At 45.1% G+C, this 10,447-nt stretch overlaps 1 protein-coding gene and 1 long non-coding RNA gene across 2 annotated transcripts in view; one reads left to right on the top strand and one right to left on the bottom strand.

The window, feature by feature from the left end:
• Positions 1 to 7,885: 7,885 nt before the first annotated feature.
• LOC119873902 lies at positions 7,886 to 9,982 on the bottom strand. Its single transcript, XR_005366727.1, has 2 exons — positions 9,455 to 9,982; positions 7,886 to 9,318 (listed from the first exon to the last, which is right to left on the bottom strand). It is a non-coding gene; the product is annotated as an uncharacterized LOC119873902 (long non-coding RNA).
• The window catches only part of ETF1 (eukaryotic translation termination factor 1), a 30,237-nt gene continuing 29,726 nt past the window's right edge, over positions 9,937 to 10,447 (top strand). Inside the window, 1 exon segment of the mRNA NM_001252146.1 lies at positions 9,937 to 10,022. Within this exon segment, the coding sequence (NP_001239075.1) occupies positions 9,937 to 10,022 (86 nt within the window).

The following is a 10,447-nucleotide window of genomic DNA, read 5'->3' as shown; positions in this document are numbered from 1 at the left end:
TCTTCGTTTTGCCTCAGGTTATGATCTTGATCTCTCCCTTTCCCTCTCTCCCAGCTCTCGTGGGCGTGCTCTCTAAATAAAATCTTAAAAAGTAGGACTATCCTATCTTCACTTTTTAGTTGGGATACGTCTGTAGTGAGAAACTTGCCCTCATAAGAAGTACTTAGTTACCCTGAGGTACAGTTCATACAGGATTCTTTATGTATTGGTTTTAAGAATGAGTTGGTTTTGTATTATTCAAAGGTGAGACCAATGAGGTTTCTTAGGTGTCAGTGTGAGCTCACAGATTTTATGTGTTTCAATTCACTGTAGTTCATAATGATGCTGAAATTGTTCTATTTTTGGCCTGTGGAAGCTCTTCATGTTGACTCTTAAGTTCTTTTGATAGGACCTCAGTAGTCAAGAACAAGTCTCTTCAATAAATGATGTTGGGAGGGCAGCCCCGGTGGCGCAGCTGTTTAGCACCGCCTGCAACCCAGGGTGTGATCCTGGAGTCCCAGAATCGAGTCCCATGTCAGGCTCCCTGCATGGAGCCTACTTCTCCCTGTGTCTCTGCCTCTCTCTCTCTCTCTCTCTGAATAAATCTTAAAAAAAAAAAAAAAAAAACATGGTGTTGGGAAAATTGGATAGCCACATGCAAAAGAATGAAGAAACTGGGCAGCCTGGGTGGCTCAGCAGTTTAGCGCCGCCTTCAGCCCAGGGGTGATCCTGGAGCCCCAGGATCGAGTCCCAGGATTGAGTCCCAGGTTGGGCTCCCTGCATGGAGCCTGCTTCTCCCTCTGCCTGTGTCTCTGCCTCTCTCTCTCTCCTCTCTGTGTATTCTCATAAATACGTAAATAAAATCTTTAAGAAAAAAAAAATGAAACTGTACCACTATCTTACACCATACACAAAACGGATTAAAAACTTCTAAGAGCTGAAACCATAAAACTCCCAAAAGAAAATAAAGGCCTTAAGCTCCTTGACATCTGTCTTGGTGATTTTTGGATTTAACAACAAAAATACAACAGGAAAAAAGTGGGACCACATTAAACTGAAAAGCTTATGCACAGCAAAGAAAATAAAAAGGCAATCTAATGAATATAAAATAAGTAAAATATCTGAAAAGGGTTTTTCTTTTTTTAAAAGATTTTATATATTTACTCACGAGAGACACAGAGAAAGAGAGGCAGAGACATAGGCAGAGGGAGAAGCAGATTCCATGCAGGAAGCCTGATGTGGGACTCGATCCCAGGACCCCTGGGATCATGCCCTGAGCTGAAGGCAGATGCTCAACCACTGAGCCACCCAGGTGTCCCGAATAATAAAATCTTAAAAAAAAAAAAAAAAAAAAGATTCTCTCCCCTTCTTGGAAAAAAAAAAAAAAGGACAAGATATATCAAGTGTTGGCAAGGATATGGAGAAATGGGAACATTGTGCACTGCTGATGGGAATGTAAATTGGTGCAGCCACCATGGAAAAGTGTGGAGGTTCCTCAACAAGTTAAAAACAAAAATACCATATAATCCATGGAATTCCACTTTGGGTTATTTACCCAAAGAAAATGAAAACACTAATTCAAAAAACTTGCAGGAGCACCTGGGTGGCTCAATTAAGTGTCCAACTCTGATTTTGCTCAGATTATGATTGCAGGGTCATGAGATGGAGCCGAGTCAACGCCGCACTGGGGTCAGGCTCTGCACTGGCACGGAACCTGCTTAAGATTCTCTCTCGCCGGGCAGCCCGGGTGGCTTAGCGGTTTAGGACCTGCCTTTGGCCCAGGGCGTGATCCTGGAGAACCAGGATCGAGTCCAGCATCGGGCTCCCTGCATGGGGCCTGCTTCTCCCTCTGCCTGTGTCTCTGTCTCTCTCTGTGCCCCTCATGAATGAATAAATAAAACCTTAAAAAAAAAAAAAAAGATTCTCTCTCGCCCTCTGCCCCTCTCCACCCTGCCTGGCATATGTGCCACATGTGCACTCTTGAAAAAAGGTGGTGGGGGGGGGGTGCATCCCATGTTCACTGCAGCATTACTGACAACAGCCAAAATATGAAAAAAAGTCTAGGCATCCACTGGTGGTGAATATAGAAGATCTGTGATGCATGAGCAAGAACACACCTATACTATATATATAAATAATAAAACACTCTATGGTCATAAAAGAATGAAATCTTCCCATTTGTAATAATAAGGATAGACCTTGAAGGCATTAGGCTAAATGAAATAAGAGAAAGTCAAATATATGATCTCACTTACATGTGGAATCTTTAAAAAAAAAAAAAAAAATCACAAGCTCATACATACAGAGGACAGATTGCTGGTTGCCAGAGGCAGGGGTGGAAAAGGGGGGCATGGTGGGGGTGGATGAAAAAGGTTACAAGCTTCCTATTATAAAATAACTACATATTAGGGATGAAAAGCATGGTGACTATAGTTAAAATAATTTTTGCGTATTTGCAAGTTGCTGAGGGGCACCTGGATGGCTCAGAGTCTGCCTTTGGCTCAGTTCATGATCCCAGGGTCTTGGGATTGAGCTCCACATCTGGCTCCCTACTCCATAAGAAGCCTGCTTCTCCCTCTCCCTCTGTCTGCCTGCCATCCCCCTGCTTATGCTCTCTGTCAAATAAATAAAATCTTTTAGAAAATAAAAAATAAACTTGCTGAGAGTAAATCTTAAAGTTCTCACCACAAGAAAAAAAAATGGAAACAATGTACAGTGATATATGTTAACTAGACTTACTATGGTGATCATCTTCACAATATATATATTCAATCTTTATATTGTACATCTTAAAATAATACAATGTTTTATGTCAATTATATGTCAAAGTCTATTAAGATGTTACAAATACTTACATAGAAGGAAAAAAAAAAGGGGGGCAGCCAGGGTGGCTCAGTGGTTTAGCGCCGCCTTCAGCCCAGGGCCTGATCCTGGAGACCCGGGATCGAGTCCCACGTCAGGCTCCCCGCAGAGTCTGCTTCTTCCTCTGCCTGTGTCTGTGTCTTTCATGAATAAATAAAAATCTAAAAAAAAAAGAAGAAAAAATAAAAAGGCCCCAGTAGTCTTTGATAATTTCTTTTCTTAAACATATAAAAAGGTATTTCGGGCTCATCTTGATCATTTCTGCCTCAGTCTTGTAAACAGCTACTTCTCTTTTCATACAGTTACCTATTTAATATTCCTTTGTTCTTTTTCCCCTTAAAAGAGACCATAAGGACTGCGCTACATCTAGTTTTTCACCACATTATAGAGAAAACTGGTATCCACTAAGTATTTATGGAATTGAACTAAAGGATTATCATTTGGGGACACCTGGGGGGCTCAGTGGTTGAGTATGTCTGCCTTCGGCTCAAGGTCCCAGGATTGAGTTCCATATTGGGCTCCCTGCATAGGGAGCCCGTGCTTCTCTTGTCTCTGCCTTTCTCTGTCTCTCATGAACAAGTAAATAAAATATTTTTAAAAATTATCATCTGTCTCACTATTCTACCAATGTCTACTGAGTCAAGAAAGGCACCACTGGAAACATTAAACACTTACTTATCTCCTCCCCAGATGATCCAAAGGGCAGGACTCAATCTCACCTTGCTAATTTTTCTTTGATGCTATAGGAAGATAGTGTATCAGCTAGTGAGTGCTCCTTTCAACAGGACTCTTTTAAGATTTTATTTATTCACAAGAGACACACAGAGACAGAGGCAGAGACACAATCAGAGGGAGAAGCAGGCTTCCCTGCGGGGAGCCCGAGGTGGAACTCAATCCCAGGACCCCAGGATCAGGACCCAAGCCAAAGGCGGATGCTCAACCACTGAGCCACCCAGGCGCCCCTCAACAGGAACTCAAAAAAATTCCAGAACAGAAAGAATGAGTATTTTCTATGTGCATTTTTTTCCTAGAGTTGGGGTGTGATCCTGGAGACCCGGGATCGAGTCCCGCATTGGGCTCCCTGCGTGGAGCCTGCTTCTCCCTCTGTCTGTGTCTCTGCCTCTCTCTCTGTGTCTATGAATAAATAAATAAATAAAATCTTTAAAAAAAAAGAAAAAACAAAAACAAGATTACAAATTCACATACAGATGTTTGATCATTTAGAAAAGAAACTACTGTTCTTCCTTAGTTGTAGCACCCATCCCACTAAAGGGTTATATTATACCTCCTGTGTTCAAGTATAAATGGTACTTTATACTTGACCATTTCAAGTCACTTTCATACACTGTAATCCAGTTAAGCAACTGGATCTTACGCCAATTTACACAAACCTTTGAGCTTTAAATTACACCAGTATGTCTTCTTCATTGGCTTTTACTTACTGTAAGATTTCATTTATTTAAGGATGGAATCTATGGGATGGAACTGCATTCTTCAAATTCATCATGCTTAAGTACATCCAAGAACTTGAGGGCAGATTTTTTTTTTTTAATTTTATTTATTTATTTATGATAGTCACAGAGAGAGAGAGAGAGGCAGAGACACAGGCAGAGGGAGAAGCAGGCTCCATGCACCGGGAGCCTGACGTGGGATTCGATCCAGGGTCTCCAGGATCGCGCCCTGGGCCAAAGGCAGGCGCCAAACCGCTGCGCCACCCAGGGATCCCTTGAGGGCAGATTAGACATGTTCTTTATTGATCTTCACCTACTTCATGAAGTGGTAAGCACTTACACACTTTTTTTTTTTTTTTTAAGATTTACTTATTTGAGAGAGTGCACGCACAAGACGAGGTGGGGGAGGGCAGAGGGAGAGAGGGACAAGCAGACCCTCCACTAATTGAGGAGCCCCACTCAACCTCACAACTCTGAGATCATGACCTGAGCCAAAATCAAGAGTCAGACATTTAATCCCAACTGAGCCATCCAGACATCCCACTTCACAGATAGCCTAACTCAGAAATTATTTTTAACTATTTTTAGGCAATTTTTTTTCTTTTGAAATAAAATCCTATTTAAAAAAAAAGATATTTATTTAAGTATTTGACAGAGAGAGTGCAAGAGAGCACAAGTAGGGGGAACAGCAGAGGGAGAAGCAGGCTCCCCACTGAGCAGGGAGCCTGACATGCAGCTGGATCCCAGGACTCCAGGATCACAACCTGAACTGAAGCAGATACTTAACTGACTGAGGCACCCAGGAGCCCCTAAATAAATCTTACATGGAACTCTGATCGATCAAAGACAGGGAAAACACATAACTAAGAAGATACCCAGGAAAAAATAATTCATTATACTATAAATAGTTATCAGGATGTTTATTAGTTAGGGTAAATAAAAAGCCATGAACATAGAACTTGAGATCTCCAAATTTTAATATTGTACCCACCACAGTAGTTAGAAGCCAATAAACATTAAGGATATTCCAAGGGGAATCTTCCCTAAGTCCCAACCTTACCTGGGTTGGATGATACCTGTGCCCTCCTCAGACTACTCACCTAGGCAATAGCAAAAAAAAAAGACCTTCTCTCCTTAAGTTATTAAATATTTTTTTAAAGATTTTATTTATTTATTGAGAGACACAGAGTCACAGACAGAGTTGGAGAAGCAGGCTCCATGCAGGGAGCCCAACATGGGACTCGATCCCAGGTCTCCAGGATCACGCCCCGGACTGAAGGCGGTGCCAAACCGCCAAGCCACCGGGGCTGCCCTAAGCTATTAAATATTAAACATCATCAGGAAATTCCTGCTTTTCTATCTATAACCATGGGACCCTTGTATATAACAGACAACTCCAAGCTGGGCAAATTGACAATGTTTAACAGTAACAGAGAAGGAACAAACAGGGACAAGTATATCTAGTTAGAGACCCTTGTGATAGCTAAGACAAACACAATGTTGAGGCTTCAAAAAGTTTGCTGCAGCCCAAGAATAGTTTCCAAATCACATAAAAATCCTGCCACAAAGCAACAAGACACTTGTGATTGATATCATGGCCACAGTAAGTATAAAGGAGGCATTATCCAAGAACTATCAGATGCTGACCAGCCTAAGGCCCAATTTCTAGGCCCTAAACCACCACAATTGTTCCTTGGCACCCACACAACCCTCCCCACATAAATCCCCAATATTTTACCCTCTAGCTGTGAAAAGTTCCAAATTTCTAACACTTATTAACACACCAGCCACTGAAACAGGGAAAAAGATCCCACAGACCATTTTATTGGGTTCCTCTTTTCACCAGGAGAAAAAAATCCCTAGGAATTGTAATTTGGACCTGCTCTACCTTTAGGCTCTCAACTTCAATTTTTGCTAGAAGTAGTGTAACAGGTCAACAGATGGATACTGAAAACAGTGGAACAGGACAGAACATATTAGGAGAAACTAAAAAGAGAACTAACATCCACTATTGACATAGGTACTGCACACAACAGACAGCATCCCCATCTTTAAAAACACAGATTCTGCAAGATTTAAGTGACTTGCCCAACGTAAGGAGCAAAGTCAGGGTTCAATCCTAAGGCTTCCTAGCTCCAGAGATCTTTCCTTTAACAACCCCACTGACTTCCAGAAGAGTCAAAGGGTACAGCCTTTAGTAAGTCTTTCCACAACCATTCCTCCTCTGCTTTCTTCACCTTGGCTACTCTTAAAACTGGTCTGCACACTGGCAACCAATTATCTCATTCTGTACTTAATGGCATTGTGTTCTCAAGCTGCTATTGATATTTTCAACATCATCAAAACAATCCATTTCTCCTTCCCTCCCTGACCTGCACCACTAACTAGGAATATTATCTATATCTCAATATTTAACTTTATTATCTAACATTAAACCTGGAGAAGAAGTTCTGAGGTCAAGTACAAATCCTTCACTTTTCAGAAAAGGACCACCTTTGTCTAGAGAGGTTATATACTCTATTCTCATCATATGACATTTTGATAAAATCTGTATCACTCTTATGTCACAGGAGGTTCTTCCTGAACACAGATGGTCATGGTTGCATTTTCAAACCCTCTTCTTTGATGAAGGAAACAGCATCCCTATTCTATTATCCTCCAAACCCTTCTGCTAGAGCTCAATGCCAGGATTTGCCTCTAAGACACTGGTTTCCAATTCTAAATGCAGAGATGGTGAATTTACAGCAACTAGGCAAGTAAGCTTCCGGAGCTACAGTTAAACTACCTGGGACTAAAGTTTCCAAGAAACAAGCTACATATCTCAGTGATTACCAAGTTTGAAGGATTTAAAGGCTGACCAACAGCAATTCTGAGATGTCACCATCTTACTTCAGGGTGAATCACATATAAAAGCAAGCCTGTGAGTTGGTCTAGAAAGCCTATAAAGCATGAGACATGGACCTGAAGAAATCCTATAAACATAAAAACGAAGAGAGGTAGATCAAGGCAACCAACTGAAGAAAGTAGGAATTCGGGCAAGGGAAACAAAGCAGGGAAAAGCTTGGGACATAGTACACACCCAGTCAGTAACAGTGTTTATGATGATTTACCTTAAGAAAGTCCACTACTAAGCACAGAAAATGGCACACAGAAGTACAGTAACTATTATGTAATAAATGAACATATGCCATGAATTACAAAATGGTTCCTAAAGAAAAGATTCCACCCTGGGAATTAATTTGCTGGGGAAGAGACTTACCCATGTAGAAAATGCATCCTCACCTTATGGCAAAAGAGGTAATGGGGCTGCTGCATGATAAAATGCACTGGACAATGAACGTGGAGTCTAGAAGCCATAAACTAGCTGTGTGACTCTGAGTAAATCCCTTTCACCTTTCTTTGCCTCAGTTTCCCAATCGATTAAATGGGGATACCCCCATCTCCAAGGTGTGAGCAAAGTAGAGGTAAGATGGAAAAAGGAGTCAAAGTCCACACAAATCCAACTGCCTGACATCACCAATCTCAAACTTGACAGGCCCAAGAAAAAACTTTCGACCATCCCCCAAAACCTGCTCTTCATCTTTCCCCTCTCAGTAAATGTAACCATTTCATACTCTGGAAACAGTCTTGCTTTCTCTCTTTTTTTTTTTTTAATTTTTTTAAAGATGGTTTATTTATTTATTCATGAAAGACAGAGAGAGAGAGAGAGAGAGGCAGAGACACAGGCAGAAGGAGAAGCAGGCTCCATGCAGGGAGCCTGACGTGGGACTCGATCCCGCGTCTCCAGGATCACATCCTGGGCTGAAGGCAGCGCTAAACCGCTGAGCCACCCGGGCTGCCCCCAGTCTTGCTTTCTCCACACCCAATCCATCATCCAGTCCTATCCATTCTAACCCTCTGTGTATCACTGACCTCTGTCTGCACTATCCTCACTCTAGTCTAAGCTACAATTATCTCACATGAATGACTGCAGCCGCCAAAATGATCCCTAGGCTTCCACTTTTGCTCTTTCCAATCCAAACGGAACCATCTCCTTAAAAACATAACCATATCTTCATGTCATCTCCCTACTTCTTAAATCCTTTAAGCTGTCCAAGGTCAAGAGTAAGAGGCCAAACTCCTAAACCTGGCTTTCAAGGCCCTAAATGACTGTCCTCTGCTCCTCAAGCCACTTTACCCATTCCTGCTCTTGTTCAACACACTGGCTTTTTATGCACACTTTTTTTTTTTTTTTTTAAAAACGTGTTATGCTCCTTCCTGATAAACCCCTACTCATTCTTTGGGTCTCATTCCAAAATTAGGCCCTCTTTTACTACAGTAACTACGCTTTTATGCAGCTAATTTATTATACAAAAGTATACAATCACAAGTGCCGTCGCAACGAAACTGAAAGTTCCACGGAGGTAAGCACCGTTATAGACAGTTCACCTCAGCATCCTCAGAGAAACCGGGTCTGCCATACAGTTTGGGCCCAAATATTTGAACAAATTCACACACAGTCAACTAAAAACCCTAACTCAAAAAGATAAAGTTCTAATTTATACAGCTGCCCATATTGCTTCAACACCGTCCCACCTTCACTCTCAAAAGCTCAGACTAAACCTAAACCCTTGGTGACCTATTCAGGTACCTCAAGGTTTCCAACCTCCCGCAGCCCCCACTCTCCCCTCCCGCCCCCACAAGGTTCCAGGTCCAAACTGAACAATCCTAGCCCTGAGGAGAGACGAAACGCGCCTCCTTTGCCCCTGCGGGTGGCGGGGTCCCAGACCACCCGGGGAAAGTTTCCTGACCCAGACACCCATGCTGGGAGCCTGGCACAAGTCCGCGAACACTGACTGACGCACGTCGGCCGGAGCACGTCGTCAGCTATCAACCCACGAAGCTTGAGGCGTTTCTTCGAGACTTCGTAGGCGCAACTCAAACCGTGCGTCCCGGCCCGAGCGCCTCGCCGTGCGTCGTAGACTTCCAGATGCCCATTCCATTCACCAAAAACAGACCGAAAAGACGACGACGCCGGCGCCTCGCCCTTTAAAAAAACACCCCCATTGGAGGCTGGCGGGTAGCTGAATGAATCCTCGCGAGAGCCACCGGCTTCCGCCCGCTGCCTCCGCTCGGCTCGCCGGACCGGAAGGAAGGCGGTACTTCCCCGCCCCGGGCCCTACCTCACAAGGCAGCGCGGCCCCACTGAGGCCAATCAGAGAGCTTATTGTAGGCCGCGGCGCAGAGAGCCAATGGCAAGTCGCGGCGCGCTCAGAGCTTCCTCTCTTCCGCACCGGCCCCCTCCCTTCCGCCCGCTGACTTCCACTCAGCCTCTGGCGGAGGAAGTGATGTCACAGGCCCCATGTGAGCGGATTGCAACACATGCAGCTGCCTGGAGAGAGGGAGCCGGTGTCCTACGTCAGAGCCGCCGCCGCGGAGCCGCCGCCGGGGAGGAGCAGCCGCTGCCGCCCAGGACTGGGCCCTTAGGTAAGCCGAGGGAGGGAAAGGCCAGCGACCGCCGCGGCGGACCGCGCAGGGCGGGAAGAAGAGGGCCTCTTGGGGGTGGCAAGGAAGGGGGCCGCTCTGCCCCAGCGGCGGCGCTAACTCTGTGGTCTTGGTGTCTCCGGGCCCCGCCGGGCCGCTCTAGGGAGGAGGAGGCGAGAAGATGGCGGACGACCCCAGTGCTGCCGACAGGAACGTGGAGATCTGGAAGATCAAGAAGCTCATCAAGAGCTTGGAGGCGGCCCGCGGGTGAGCGCCGCGTCCGGCCCCCCCGTGCCCTCTTGGTTCCCGGACCCCTCAGGATGGCCGCCCCCGCGCCGCATGGCCGGATGAGAACCAGGCACTAGTCAACTCCCGCCTTCTGGATCTCTGGGTAGTAGCCCCCAACCCAGGGGCGAGGGTCTGCGCGGTTGGCGGGAGAAGGGGGTCCTTCCCCTGCTTCGGGGTAAGGGGCCCCGCTCCCGGGGCTCGGACCACTTGACCCCCTCGTGGAAGGCCATTGATACTTTTGAATCTCTCCCAGACCCTTGAATCCAGCACCTCTCTCTTCTAGCTCCAGGTGCTGCCACCCTGCCCGGGTGCTGTTGGGGAAAAGGGCTCGGCCTTCCTTTCCGAACGCCCTTCCCTGATTTCCTCCTCTCTTCCTTCACGTTTCTTAGCCAGGTCTCATTAAA

This window comes from Canis lupus, chromosome 11 (genome assembly GCF_011100685.1).
Source record: "Canis lupus familiaris isolate Mischka breed German Shepherd chromosome 11, alternate assembly UU_Cfam_GSD_1.0, whole genome shotgun sequence".
Classification (NCBI taxonomy): Eukaryota; Metazoa; Chordata; class Mammalia; order Carnivora; family Canidae; genus Canis; species Canis lupus.
The sequence above is the reverse complement of the archived record's forward strand: the minus strand, read 5'-3'. Positions and strand labels throughout refer to the sequence as shown.